Source organism: Hylobates moloch, unplaced genomic scaffold (assembly GCF_009828535.3).
Source record: "Hylobates moloch isolate HMO894 unplaced genomic scaffold, HMol_V3 SCAFFOLD_18, whole genome shotgun sequence".
Lineage (NCBI taxonomy): Eukaryota > Metazoa > Chordata > Mammalia > Primates > Hylobatidae > Hylobates > Hylobates moloch.
Window position 1 is genome coordinate 12,791,272 of NW_026652293.1, and position 14,686 is coordinate 12,805,957.

The window sequence follows — 14,686 nt, forward strand, 5'->3', positions numbered from 1 at the left end:
GAATGAGCCCAGGGAACCATGGGGGCATCTCCGGGTGATGAGTTCCCTGCTATTGAAAGAATCCAAGCAAGGGCTGGAGGACTACTTGGTGGGACACTCAAAAGGGGTTCCTGCATCAGATGGAGCTTGAGTTGATGACCTGTATGATCCCTTCACACCCTGACGGGTTCTATATCTGACACTGATTAGCCTTGTGACCTTGCGCTAGTCATTTACCACACTGAGCCTCATCTGCGAAATAGGGTGGTACCTGTTTCCTTAGGGTTTTGTGAGAACCCTGGCTCTCTCCCTTCCTTCTGGCCTTCTCTGGGTTCCCCCTCAGCCTCAGGGCATCCTATCCTGCCCCTTTCTGGCTCAGACGCTTCCTGGCCCCCTGGGTCTTCTCTGACCCCAGGGCAGAAAGGTCCTCCAGGAAAGGTCTTTCTGTGCACCTGGCCCTTCCTGTCTCTGGGAGAATGTCAGGCCCAGACTGTGGCAGCCAGGGAGGGGCTTTTAGTGGGGAGCAGGGGGTCTCTGTGCTCTTGACCATTGGGCCTATGCTGAGCCCCCACTCAGTAAGGGCGCTTATCCCATAGACCCTGCTGCTGTGATTTTGTCCAGGTTGCCTTCTGAGGGAAGCATGTGGCCTTGGCCCTCTCCAGGCCTTCCCCAACCCCAGCCCCGGCCTACCACAACACAGCTACTCCCTCCTGGGCACACAGGTGGTGGCTTGCCCTCTAGGGTATCCTGCATTTTAGAATTTGGATGTTTTCTTTGCCCCTCTGGACTTTTGCTTCTGATAAATGGACTGCCTATGTGTGTATGACTGTGTGTTTGTATCTGTGTGTGTGTGTCATCTGTCTGTATGTCTGTGTGTGTCTCTGTGTCTTGTGTGTCTCTGTTTGTGTGTGTCTGTATCTATGTGTCTGCGCATCTTTGTATGTGTGTGTTTGTCTATGTGTGTCTGTGTGTGTGCATCTGTGTGTGTGTGTTTGTGTATGTGTATCTATGTGTCTCTGTGTGTGCGCATCTGTGTCTGTGTGTGTGTCTATGTGTCTCGATGTGTGCTCATCTGTGTGTGTGTCTGTGTGTGTCTGTCTCTGTGTGTGTGTCTATGTGTCTCTGTGTCTGTGTGTGTGTGTGTGTGTCTGTGTGTCTCTGTGTCCGTGTCTGTGTATCTCTGTGTCTGTGTGTGGGTGTCTGCATGTGTGTGTCTGTGTGTCTCTGTGTCTGTGTATCTCTGTGTCTGTATGTGGGTGTCTGTGTGTGTGTGTGTCTGTGTTCGTGTCTGTGTCTGTGTCCTGCTGCTTGCGTATCTCAGTAAGCTTCTCTCTCACATCTCTTTGTTTTTGTCCCTTCCCTATCCTGTTGCCATGGAGAAGCCCGGAAGAGCAGGTTCCTAGAAAATCAGTTCCATAGGGTGAACCACAAGAGGTCAAATGATAGTGTGTGTCTACCCTAACACAGACAGACAGACAGATGTTGTAGGCCCCCATCTGCACCATCCTTTCCATCTCCTCTTCCCCATTCATGTGGGAATTTTCATTCCCACTTCATGTGGGGTATTTCTGTCCCTTTAGGGCTGTCAAAGCCCCGGATGTCAGAGGGCTGCAGTCTCCCCCTTAGTCCCACAGCATTTTCTTGGCTGCTGCCCTAGCTGCCCCCATCCCTTATTCCACTCCCCAGCCCTAGCTCCCTGCCTGTTGAACATCCCAGATCTTCAGCAGGTGACACTTTCCCTGCCAGCAGTTCCAAACACAGGAATCTCCTTGGCTGAGACCACCTGAAATGGGGTGACTGCTCCTGGCCGGGCCCCCTCCCCACGATGGTCTCACCAGGCCCTCTCCAGGACACTAGGCCACAGTGGCGTGCTCTCCATGCCCACCCGCTGCCAAGCGTAGGGCAAGGCACACAGGCGTGTTCCTCCCCTTGGAGAGCTTGTCGTCACCTGAGAGACAGTCAGGGCCAGGGCACGGCTCCCCTGGTCTCCACTGAGCTCTGTCTCTGCCCTCCCTCATCTGGAATCACGTCCCCGTCTACTCTTTCCAAGTCCAGGAATACGACAGGATCTGCTCAAATTGTGGCCACATCTTCCTCATCTCCTACATCTGGGACCCGTGTCCCTTTGTCCTCTTTTGGTCCTTAGCCCATGCTGGGACCGAGCTGCTGGCTGCTGGTTCCTTGGGGAATGGTGAACAGTGTGCAGCCTCCAGCTAGTTCTGCCCAGGGCCCAGCTGCCTCCTGCCCCTGTCCTACAGAAAGGTCATGGGATTCAGAACCCAGAGGGGACCCACAGCCTCAGTTTCCACATCTGTAAAACAGATATGGTTTATAGGCATGTGGCAGCCACCTGGGGCCCCGGTGCATGCCCTATGAATTCAGCTGTTTCCTTCCTGCACAGCTCTACAATGAGGAGATCCTTGACCTGTTTGACAGCACCCGTGACCCTGACGCCCGCCACCGCAGGTCCAACATCAAGATCCACGAGGACACAAACGGTGGTATATACACCACTGGCGTCACTTCTCGCCTCATCCACTCCCAGGAGGAGGTGAGCATCTGCTGGAGGTCTGGAGCAGGCCCAGGGCATCCTGAAAGGGCAGGGGCTGGCACCACGGTAGTCCCAAGCCCTCACTTCTGCTTCTGTTTCCAGCTGATCCAGTGCCTGAAGCAGGGGGCCCTGTCCCGCACCACAGCCAGCACCCAGATGAATGTGCAGAGCTCACGCTCCCACGCCATCTTCACCATCCACCTGTGCCAGATGCGCATGTGCACCCAGCCCGACCTGGTGAGGAGCCTGTAGGGGGCCCAGGAGCCAGCTTGCTACAGGGATATCCCAGGAAGGGCAAAATGAGGAGCCACAGATTCAGAGATAGCAAACCAGATTGAGGCTGGCCTCTGCCATTTGTTGATTTTTATATTTTTCTTGAGCCTTCTTGCGCAATTTGTAAAATGGGTTAATGATCTCTGTGTCGTGGTGTTGTGAGGATTAAATAGAAATCAGGCTTGTGCAAGTACTGTGCACATTGTCAGATGCTCTGCATGTGCGAAGGGCAAGGCGCTTGGCCATCCGCCGTGCCTCTCCCGGATGGCAGTACTGTGATCAGGGGAGCCAGTGAGGTGCGCGAGGGCTGGGTGAGTCCGAGCTGACTTCTGCTGCAGGTGAATGAGGCGGTGACCGGGCTTCCTGATGGTACACCTCCCTCGAGTGAGTATGAGACACTCACCGCTAAGTTTCACTTTGTGGACCTGGCCGGCTCAGAGCGGCTGAAGCGGACAGGGGCTACTGGCGAGCGGGCCAAGGAGGGCATCTCCATCAACTGTGGCCTGGTAGGCACATGGTGGGTCATCAGCCCCAGCACCCACACAGCTCAGTCTCAGACCTCTCCAAGACCCTGCAGTCCTACACCTGCTGAGTCCTCCTTGGACATCTTGCCAATTAGCGCTTCACTCTTAGGCCTCACCCCTGTCCCCAACTTCCCCATTTCACCAACTTATCCATCTGCCTATAAACCCACCCAGGGAGCAAGAGGGCTGCTGGGGCCAAAGAGGCAGGTACAGATGGGTTGGGGATTTTCTTGTCCCTCCCTACCCTTCGCTCCCTGAGTGACTCTTGAGTGCCAGGGTCTGTCTCCCACAGCTGGCCTTGGGCAATGTGATCAGCGCCTTAGGGGACCAGAGCAAGAAGGTGGTGCACGTTCCCTACAGGGACTCCAAGCTCACTCGGCTCCTCCAGGATTCGCTGGGGGGCAACAGGTATCTGGTGACCAACACCCAGGGAAGGGACAGGGGAGGCAGGGAGGTTCCTGGAAAATAGTGCAGTGTGGGTATGGCGCAAGCCTGCCCCAGGAGGAGGAGGCCTTCCCATCCTAGGCTGCAGGTTTAGGAGGTAGGAAGCTTGAGGTGCTTTGTGACCTTTAGGCAGCTATGGTCCGACTCAGTTTCCTTATCAGTAAAACAGGGAGAGACATTCTAAGGGAAGTCATATGACCCAGACGAGTTGATAGATGGAAAATGCTAGAAAATGCAGGGCTGTGACTCATCCTCATCACCAAGCAAAGGACTCTGGCAATTATGCATCACCACCTCCCCAGCCTTGGTAGCCGCCTTTACTATGGTTACCTGCTGTTGCAGTGAAAACTCCTGGCCAGATGGTCTAGCTCCCCACATCCCAGGTTCTGTCCTGAATGCCCACGTGGTTTGGGCATTAAGGTAATGGGGGAATGGGATGGGAGCAGGACCCCTGCCCTGAGGCAATGCTGGGGGCTGGCTGTGTCCCTCACCCTCACACCAGCCTTTCTGCACCCCCAGCCAGACCATCATGATCGCCTGTGTGAGCCCCTCAGACCGGGATTTCATGGAGACCCTCAACACACTCAAATATGCCAATCGGGCCCGCAACATCAAGAACAAGGTGGTAGTGAACCAAGACAAGACCAGCCAGCAAATCAGTGCACTGCGGGCCGAGATTGCTCGGCTGCAGATGGAGCTGATGGAGTATAAGGCGGTGAGCATGCTCCTGGACATTGCCCAGCACTCCTCTTGGAGCTAGTGCTCCATATGCACCCTCTGCCCTGCAGCCTCACCCTAACTTCCTCAGCATCCCTCCCACCTCCCTATTACCCATCATCCACTTTGGACATGACTCTTGAGCATCAGTTGTGTGGCAGGCATGATGCTCACTATTAGGGACTCACCCACGTGAATCAAGCATAGTCGGAGCCCTCAAGATTTTAGAATACTAAGTCCAAGAAAGAAGGGCTCCCCGGCTTTTGTTGCATAGATCTTATGCACAGGGCAGACACTCTCCGGGGTGTTTTCATGTCTGCTGAATGTGTTGTGTTGGAACAGATAAGACTGCTAGACTGGCACAGAATCGTTGATAGAGGGGCCCACAGGAGTATCCAGTGTGCCGCAGAGGGGCAGAGGAGAGAGTTGGCCTTACTTGCATGGATGGTCAGAGAGGGCCTCATGGAAAAAGGGGCCTTTTATATGGATTTTGAAGAATGAATGAGGTAACAGCAAAATGAGATGGGGCAGCCATTCTAGGTAAAGAACAAGCCATGCACAAAGGAACGGAGTGGGATAAAATGGGTCCTTTGGGGGAAATGTCTAATTCTATGTGACTAAGACAGAAGTCACCAATTGGTAGCCCATTGCCCGAATCTGGCACGTAGATGAGTTTAGGTTTGGCTTGCACTTGTTTTAAAAGAATACAACTTAGTTGTCAACCTTTCTGAAAGTCAGGGAGTTTCAGTTTTGCTAGAAAATTTTAAAGATCTAACAACTCATGGTACCAAGTTGGCTGGAGAGGCATAGGGGCTGCCCTTTTTAGACTGAGTCTGGGACTCCCTTAGTTCCAGTCTCTACCACTCCCTATTGCCTTACAACCAGCCTGACTCATTTATGCCAACTGCCTGGCAGAGAGGGTTTTGACCCTTGGACTAGAATTTATGGAGATATGAAAATACACTGTGGAAAGTTAGGTCAAGTAAGATTGTGAGAGGCCTTGAGTGGCTGTTTACAAAATTTGAACTTTTTATTGTCAAGGAGAACTGTGTAAGGTTTTTGATCACTGGGGGCCAGTAGCTGTGTTTTAGGAAACCTGGGGCAGGGGAGACTGGTGATGCTGCCATATCCGGGGGAAGGCCAGGGCGCTGGCAGAGGGAGGGGCATCATCAGCCCCTTCCCCCCTCTGCGAACTCTGCTGCCTGACTGCTCCCCTTTGCCCCTGCTCCCAGGGCAAGCGAGTGATAGGAGAGGATGGCGCCGAGGGCTATAGTGATCTGTTCCGGGAGAATGCCATGCTACAGAAGGAGAATGGGGCCCTGCGGCTGCGGGTGAAAGCCATGCAGGAGGCCATCGACGCCATCAACAACCGTGTCACCCAGCTCATGAGCCAGGAGGCGAACCTGCTGCTAGCCAAGGCCGGTGAGTTGGGCTGTGCCAGGCCAGGTCAGAGTACCAACGGGCTAGGACCCCCTCCCCCCACATCCACCCCAGAGTATCGGGTGGACTAAGCCAGCTAGTTAATTCACAGTTCAACTCATTTATGCATTTTTTTCACTTGATTTTAAAACATTTTTGTATGGCACAAGTAATACATGAACACATCCTTCTTGTTCAACATGCAAACAATACATCACTATATGAAGTGAAAGATTAAAATCGCCTCTCCCTGAACCCTCCACCCCAAGCCCTCTCTGCTTCTCAGAAGGAACCTCTATGAGCAGCTTGGTGTGTATTTTCCCATACCTTTCTCAGTATTTGTTTCACATATGAATATGTATTCATATACATTCTTAAATGTGTGTATGATATAGACTACTTTTTCTATGTATGAGATTATATATATTGCTCTAAGACTTCCCTTTTTCATTTAGCATTATGTTTTATAAATCTTTCCGTATTAAACCTACTTCTGGTTCACGCCTGTAATCCCAGCACTTTGGGAGGCCATGGCAGGAGAATCACTTGAACCCAGGAGTTTGAGACCAGCCTAGGCAACATAGGGACACCTAGTCTCTACAAAAAATACAAAAATTAGCCAGATGTGGTGGCACATGCCTGTAGTTCATGTTACTTGGGAGGCTGGGATGGAAGGATTGCCTGAGCCCGGGAGGTTGAGGCTGCAGTCAGCTGTGACTCTAGCCTGGGCAACAGAGCAAGACCTTGGCACTAACCAAAAAATAAAAATTTTTAAAAACCTACTTCTCTTAATCTTTTGCCATGGTGTCCCATATGTAACAATGATGAATAAATTTATTATAATAGCCTTCTAGTGATGGGCATTTAGGTTGTTTCCAGTTTCTTGCTATTGCCAACAGTGCTTGTATACCTCTGTGCAAAGTATTTTTTTCTATAGATTTCTTTTTGGAAAAGGCCCATAAGAGCTACCCTATTAGAGGCACAGATAATAAGAGCAGTAGTATCAGCGGTGAAGACCCTTGCTGCTATTTATCTTTTTTTTTTTTTTTCTGAGACGGAGTTTCGCTCTTATTGCCCACGCTGGAGTGCAATGGTATGATCTTGGCTCACCGCAACCTCCACCTCCCAGGTTCAAGCGATTCTCCTGCCTCAGCGTCCCGAGTAGCTGGGATTAGAGGCATGCGCCACCACGCCCGGCTAATTTTGTATTTTTAGTAGACACGGGGTTTCTCCATGTTGGTCAGGCTGGTCTCGAACTCCCGGCCTCAGGTGATCCGCCCGCCTTGGCCTCCCAAAGTGCTGGGATTATAGGTCTGAGCCACCGCGCTGGCCTATTTATCTTCTTTATCGCACCCTTCTTCCCGCCTTCCCACTCCAGGCGATGGCAATGAGGCCATTGGTGCGCTGATCCAGAACTACATCCGGGAGATCGAGGAGCTACGGTGAGTGAGTGAGCCCCGGCAGGTGTGAGCGGGTTGAGGGCCTCGGCCAGGTGACGCCAAGGGCGGTGGCAGCTCACTCGGCCCCGCCCACTCGCTCTTCCTGTGCAGGACGAAGCTCCTGGAGAGTGAAGCCATGAATGAGTCCCTGCGCCGCAGCCTCTCCCGGGCCTCGGCTAGGAGCCCCTACTCCCTGGGTGCTTCTCCAGCCGCCCCGGCCTTCGGGGGCAGCCCGGCCAGCTCCATGGAGGATGCCTCGGAGGTGATCCGCAGGGCCAAGCAGGACCTGGAGCGGCTAAAGAAGAAGGAGGTCAGGCAGCGGAGGAAGAGGTGAGTGGAGTGTCGTCCCCGCCCCTGAGAGCCCTCAGACCGCCCCAGTGGACCCTGCCCGTCCCCCAGGAGGACTGCTGCCCGCCAGTGTTTAGGAGGGAACCTCCACACCCCCAGCCCCAGGGGATGCCTCAGTATTGCTTGGGAATTCATGGCGCAGATTTGCTCAGCCTTTTGGGCAACCTCCCTCCCCGACGTTCTCCCATGCCATATGCTTTCCCCCAAGGAGAGGAAGGACTGAGCTGAGCCAAGGTCAGCAGTGGGGTTGTCTGCAGAGTAGGAGCCAGCGCTCTCCCCTCCCTCTGGTGAGAGGCTTCCTGTTCTGCCGCTGCCGCCGTCCTGCCCATGTGCTCAAGGCAGGGGCAGCCTTCCTAATCCATCCTCCCTAATCCATCCTCCCTGTCCTCCCTGAGCAGCCCCGAGAAGGAAGCCTTCAAAAAGAGGGCAAAACTCCAACAGGAGAACAGCGAGGAGACGGATGAGAACGAGGCGGAGGAGGTGAGGAGCAAGGCCCGCCCCACCTCACCACGTGCATGCCCTGTGTCCCTGCTGGGGTTGGGGGGGCCCCATCCGCATCCTTGTATGGAGTGAAGGAGGCGGTTGGGTCTGCATCCAGTTGATCCTTGTACTTCCTTATATCTCTGACTGGTTACCATGGTGATCTCCATCCCCTAGGCCCCCACCTCATCCCAAACGGATGATGCAGGTGGGGAGGCCCTCCTAGAGGGGTTCTGCGATGGTGTTGGGGGAGGCAGCACTCTTCCAGGAGTAGGGGGTGGGCAGGGGGGCTCAGCTATGGCCTGCCCCAATCCCCACCCTCCTGACACACCTGAGGCATTGTGTCGGGATGCATCTCTGCTTCTGGGCTCCCCTCTCTGAGGCCAGGCCCATCCCAATGGTGCCTGGTGCCCAGGAGGAGGAAGAGCGAGACGAGAGTGGCTGTGAGGAGGAGGAAGGGCGCGAGGATGAAGATGAGGACTCGGGCAGTGAAGAGAGCCTGGTGGACTCAGACTCAGACCCCGAGGAGAAGGGTGCGTGGGCCTGGGCTGTGGGCTGCGGGGAATGCAATGCCTGGCTGCCAGTGCCCAAGTGTGGGGTTGGGCCCTGCTCAAAGATAATGGTGTCCAGGCCCCAGCACTCCCAGACATGAAACCAATGACAACAGCAGTCATGATGGGAATGATGGCAAACACTTCCTGGTCGTTCATTAGGTGCCAGGCACTGTGCTTACCTTAACCCTTTGAGCAGCTGGGTTCTTTCAGTCTTCACTGCAACTGTATGCATAGGTGTGGTGAGCTCCCCTATATTACCACGGAGGAACAAGCTCACAGGGGTTTAGTGACCTTCCCCAGTGTGGTCCATGCAGAGCAAACGTGAATGTAGGCCTGACTGGTGCCAAAGCCCTCTCCTCTAAATGGAGATGCCTGCCCCTTCAGCCCTGCCTGCTGCCAGCCCTGGCCCTAGCCCTGTAAGGTGCTCTCAGCCGTCTCACCCTCCTCCACTGAAGCTGGTCCCATGTCATCTGGAACAGGTGGATGCTGGCCTCAGGAATGGCTGGGAAGGATGTGTAGATCCCCCCGCCAGCTCCTGAGCCCTGCCTTGCCTTTCTGGAACTGCTCTTTAAATGTGTTGCTCCTTCTGGCCGCATTCTACCTGCATTGGGATTTATCATTTTGCCCAGTCTCTGGTCACTGATTGGTCATGGCTGACCAAAGGAGGGTCCCAGCTCCCCAGGACTGGCACATCTGCTCCCCAATTTGCCCCTCGCCCTAACGCTGGGCTGAGCCTGACTGTGCCCCCGTAGAGGTGAACTTCCAGGCGGACCTGGCCGACCTGACTTGTGAGATCGAAATCAAGCAGAAGCTGATCGACGAGCTGGAGAACAGCCAGCGGCGGCTACAGACGCTCAAGCACCAGTATGAGGAAAAGCTGATTCTGCTTCAGAACAAGATCCGAGACACACAGCTGGAGCGCGACCGCGTGCTGCAGAACCTCAGTGAGGCCACCGCCATGCCCCCGCCCCGACCCCATCCGGACCCTCCCTTTTTTTTTTGGCTATCATGTCACGTATTAGAATTCTTTATATACCTAGGCACGCGAACATGACACTCCCAGCCTTTCCTCCTGCACTCAGTTCCTTGGGTCTTTTCCTTTGGACCTGTTTGTAAACGTTCTTACATTCTATCTTCATTATGCTGCTCTTCAGCCCATTCATTCCGTTTTTTATTCATTCATTGATTTACTTATTCAGCAAACACTTGTTGAATATGTCTTATAGAGCAGACATCGTTCTAGTGCTAGAGATATTGGAGTGGGCAAAATCCCTGCTCTCGTGCAGCATACATTCTAGTGGGGAAAGACAAACATAAACGAAAGAGCAGAATCTATAGTGTGTCAAATGGTGGTAAGTGTAGCCAGGAAGGGGAACAAGAACTACTGAAGAGTGAGTTGGAGTTTTTTTTGTTTTGTTTTGTTTTGTTTTGTTTTTTAAATTATTTTATTATTATTATACTTTACGTTTTAGGGTACATGTGCACAATGTGCAGATTTGTTACATATATATACATGTGCCATGTTGGTGTGCTGCACCCATTAACTCGCCATTTAGCATTAGGTATATCTCCTAATGCTATCCCTCCCCCCTCCCCCCATCCCACAACAGTCCCCGGAGTGTGATGTTCCCCTTCCTGTGTCCATGTGTTCTCATTGTTCAATTCACACCTGTGAGTGAGAACATGCAGTGTTTGGTTTTTTGTCCTTGCGATAGTTTACTGAGAATGATGGTTTCCAGTTTCATCCATGTCCCTACAAAGGACATGAACTCATCATTTTTTATGGCTGCATAGTATTCCATGGTGTATATGTGCCACATTTTCTTTATCCAGTCTATCGTTGTTGGACATTTGGGTTGGTTCCAAGTCTTTGCTATTGTGAATAGTGCCACAGTAAACATACGTGTGCATGTGTCTTTATAGCAGCATGATTTATAGTCCTTTGGGTATATACCCAGTAATGGGATGGCTGGGTCAAATGGTATTTCTAGTTCTAGATCCCTGAGGAATCGCCACACTGACTTCCACAATGGTTGAACTAGTTTACAGTCCCACCAATGGTGTAAAAGTGTTGTTTTGTTTTTTGAGACAGAATCTCTCTGTTGCCCAGGCTGGAGTGCAGTGGCGTGATCTCGGCTAACTGCAACCTCCGCCTCCCAGTTCAATCGATTCTCCTGCCTCAGCCTCCCGAGTAGCTGGGACTACAGGTGCCCGCCACCACACCCAGCTAATTTTTGTATTTTTAGTAGAGACAGGGTTTCAATATATTGGCCAGGCTGGTCTTGAACTCCTGACCCTGTGATCTGCCTTCCTTGGCCTCCCAAAGTGCTGGGATTACAGGTGTGAGCCACCGTGCCTGGCCGAATTGGAGTTTTTTAAAGGATGGTCGTGAAGACTTCACTGAGCAAAGACTTGAAGGAGGTGATAGTGCTAGAGCATCCCAGACAGGGGGAGCAGGAGATGCCAAGGCCATAAGGCTGCCATGTGCCTGGCATTTTGGCAGAATGATAAGGGGACCAGGATGGCTAGCGCACAGTGAGAGGGGACAGGTTGGAGAAGAAATGTCATCGTAAGGACATTTCCTTATACTCTGAGGGAGAGGGGATGTGTGGAGTTTCAAGAGAGCTACGTGATACCAAATTTAAAAGCGTTTTTAAAAGACTACTGTGGCTGCTGCATGGGGGAGTGAAAGTGGAAGCTGGAGACCACTTAGGAAACTGTTCTAAAGATCCCAGGAGAGGTGGCTTAGGAGGTGGTGAGAAGTCAGATTCTGGATATATTTTTCAGGTTGAGCCAGAAGGCTTTGTTGATTGCTTGCTGGGAGGTGGATGTGAGGGAGAGGGGAGCCAAGGATGCCTCAGGGTGTGAGGTTCTGGAAGGAGCGTGATGCCGTGTACTGAGATGGGAGACGGGTAGAAATGAGGAGTTGGGTTTTGTACCTGTTAAGTTGGAGATGTCTGTTGGTAGTTCTGGTAGGAGAGGCCAAGAGTGGAGAATCAGCTTATTCCTTCTGCCCTGGCCCACACCATTCTGTCTTCTCTTGCAAACTCTTCCCCTTCCCACGGGCCCCAGCTCTTTCCTCCAACGCTGGATCATGGGTCAGAACCTAGCCAGCGTGAGTGAGCTACAGGACCCTCACGGGAAGTTGGGGACCAGGGGTTCAGAGATCTCAAGATGAAAACACCCCTGCCCATTTCAATAGGATGTCAGAGCAGGAAGGGGCCTTGGGCATCAACTAGTCTGACCCCCTCATTCAAATGATGCAACAGGCTCAGAGAGGGGTGTGACTTGCCCAAGTTCATACAATGAGACTGGAACAGAGGGTTCCTGCGTTCCCCCTTGATGACCCTGTATTTAGTGGGAGCCCTTAGGGACCCAGCACCGACAGCTGCCTCTCATTGCTCTCAGGCACCATGGAGTGCTACACTGAGGAGAAGGCCAACAAGATCAAGGCAGACTATGAGAAGAGGCTGCGGGAGATGAACCGGGACCTGCAGAAGCTGCAGGCTGCCCAGAAAGAGCACGCCCGGCTGCTCAAGAACCAGTCGCGCTACGAGAGGGAGCTGAAGAAGCTACAGGCCGAGGTGGCTGAGATGAAGAAGGCCAAGGTAGGGGCCAAGGGTGTGAGGAGTGGGGCCTAGAGTGCATATGACATCTTCTTAGAATCCACTCACCATGGTAAAAATAATCATTGCCGTCAAGTGTGGATTCTCTTCTCAACACACAGCATTACCTAGTTTGACCCTGTCTTGGCCCTTGACACGGTGCTCTTAGCTGAGTGCATCATCGAAGGTGAAACAACCTGCCCAGTAGTGGGGCCAGTGTGCAGGGATGCTGGGGTGCACGGGGGTCGTGTTCAAGGCAGGTGAGGATTTCAGGGGACCCCACTCGGTGCTGCCTCCTGTTGGGGAGGCTGCAGCACACTCGCTTCGGGTCTGCACAAAGCGCACATGAGGCCTCTCATTTGGTACAACCTGGCCCTGAGTGATAATAGTAACAGTTACCATCATTTGAACATTTACTATGGCCAGGCTCCAGGCTAGTCATCTCACACGCATGATCACATTCAGTCCTTAGAAGAACCTCTTGAAAGAAGTCTATTATTATTCTTTTATGTATGAGAAAGTGAGGCTCAGAGAAGTTAATTCCAGCTTCCAAGAGGTAGCACTGGGATTTGAACTCAGTTATCTGGCTCCCAAGCCACTGTGTGTCCAGGTGGCACAATACCTCCCTTTTCTACTTTGCCACTGCTCAGAGTGCTCTAGTCTCTGGGGCTTGGGGTCTGTCCCTGTGCTTCTGACTTCAGGGCCCAAGTCTTGTGTTTCCAGTGTCTGGTGTGTTCTGGCTCCCCCCTGGGGCTCAGCAGATCCATGTTCCCTTTCAGTCCTCCCTCCCCTTGGGCCTTCCAAGTCCTACATTCCTGCCTGCTCTGATCCTCAGCCCTCAGTGGAGCCCAGATCCCCACAGCCCTGGGCTAGGCCCTGGGTACTGGTGGCAGCCCCAGCAAGCTGTGAAGGGCTGGCCTTGGGGACAGAGACATAGGAAAGGGGAGCTCCCCAGTGCTTGGGGCTGATGGGGCATCTAGGAGCCATCGGTAGCTACACGCTCATGGCCAACTCAGTGTGCAGAGGAGAGAGGCAATGCAGTGGTGGCTAATGTAGATTCTGAGAAGAGGTGGTGGACCCATAGCTGTCATTGAGGCCCAGCCACCTCACCTGGGCAGGCTCTGTCCCCAAGCGTGGGCTGCAGGTCCGGAGGCTTCATCAACCTGACCAGAGTGGAGAAGTCCTTGCCTTGCTGTGCTCTGACCTACTTGGCCTGGGCTGGCCCCAAGGAGCCCTGTTTGCACCATCTCCTTCAGTGTGTTCACCCTGTGGGGTGTTGAGACTCAAGTGTGGACTCAAGTACCCAGATCACCCAAGGGCCCCTGCACCCACTGATGGTTTAGCGGGAGGGACTGGTGGGCCTTCATTATCTCTGGGGTGGAGCAGCACTCCCAACAGGGGCCTGCACATTCTGCAGCAGCTTCTGGAGCACTTCTGGGGTGTGCTTATGTGCATCCCCACTCTGTCTCCCTGGGGGTTCCCAGCTGATGCCTCTGCAGGGTACCCCATCCTGTCCTGGCCAGCTCACATCTCAGCTGCAGAGGCCCTGGAGAGCCTCATGAGGGAAGATCCTTGTATGGCTCTGAAGCCTGGCAAATAATATAACGCCAAGATGCAGCTGACAGAAGGCTCGTGTAGACCTGTGTTTCAGTCTCTGGATTGCTGAGCTCCTTCAGCCACGTGCCCGGCTCTGTCCACATTGACTGTGTTCTTATGAACCCAGAGCTAGAAGCAGAGAGGAACACCCTTGGGTCATCCCAGGGGGAGCCTAGGTTTTCTGTTGGAGGGACAGAGGATGCAGCAGCCGAGGATTCAAACCAGGCACCGTGAGAGCCAGTGCCCCAGAATCCTCCCATGGCTGTTCAGCTACAGGGCCCCAACGATTCACAGAATGGAACCGGGGTGGGGCCTGCAGCCACAGGGTCTCCCAGGGAGAGGCCAGAATGCCTTCTACCTTAAACCTGCGGAGTGATGCTGGTCTCACGTACCATGGCCTGTTTCCGCTTGTCATGTGCCTGGAATGTGCTCACTTGTTCTGAGACCTTTGCCTCTGTGGTAGCCACCATGGAGCTTGGCCACACATGCAAAGTTGGGTGGATGAGTCTTTGACCAGGAAGACATAGCAACTCCCCAGGAAGCCTTAAGCCCCTGACCCTGGAAGATACCTGACACCTTGGGTTTGCACACAGCTCCTGGGATGCTGGAGTTTTCAGGTTCACTTTTAGCCAAGGGTCTGACTTGTTCTTCAAGAGAACACTCATTCTGGACCCCAAAGCCCCAGTAGCAAGCAATCCCTCCTCTTCTCTGCAGATTCACCCCAACAGAGCCTCCCTGCCCTCCCACCCTCCCAGAA

The 14,686-nt window shown here is 53.3% G+C and overlaps 1 protein-coding gene across 4 annotated transcripts in view; it reads left to right on the top strand.

Annotated features, from left to right (window-relative positions):
• Window positions 1-14,686, top strand: part of KIF21B (kinesin family member 21B) — a 51,291-nt gene that overhangs the window by 15,358 nt on the left and 21,247 nt on the right. For all 4 annotated transcript variants that reach the window (XM_032136669.2, XM_032136671.2, XM_032136670.2 and 1 more), the window contains exons 4-15: window positions 2,381-2,530; window positions 2,633-2,767; window positions 3,142-3,309; window positions 3,620-3,735; window positions 4,291-4,486; window positions 5,721-5,910; window positions 7,286-7,349; window positions 7,458-7,676; window positions 8,093-8,174; window positions 8,590-8,707; window positions 9,481-9,672; window positions 12,137-12,336. In XM_032136669.2, the coding sequence (XP_031992560.1) occupies window positions 2,381-2,530; window positions 2,633-2,767; window positions 3,142-3,309; window positions 3,620-3,735; window positions 4,291-4,486; window positions 5,721-5,910; window positions 7,286-7,349; window positions 7,458-7,676; window positions 8,093-8,174; window positions 8,590-8,707; window positions 9,481-9,672; window positions 12,137-12,336 (1,830 nt within the window). The remainder of the gene's footprint in view (window positions 1-2,380; window positions 2,531-2,632; window positions 2,768-3,141; window positions 3,310-3,619; window positions 3,736-4,290; window positions 4,487-5,720; window positions 5,911-7,285; window positions 7,350-7,457; window positions 7,677-8,092; window positions 8,175-8,589; window positions 8,708-9,480; window positions 9,673-12,136; window positions 12,337-14,686) is intronic.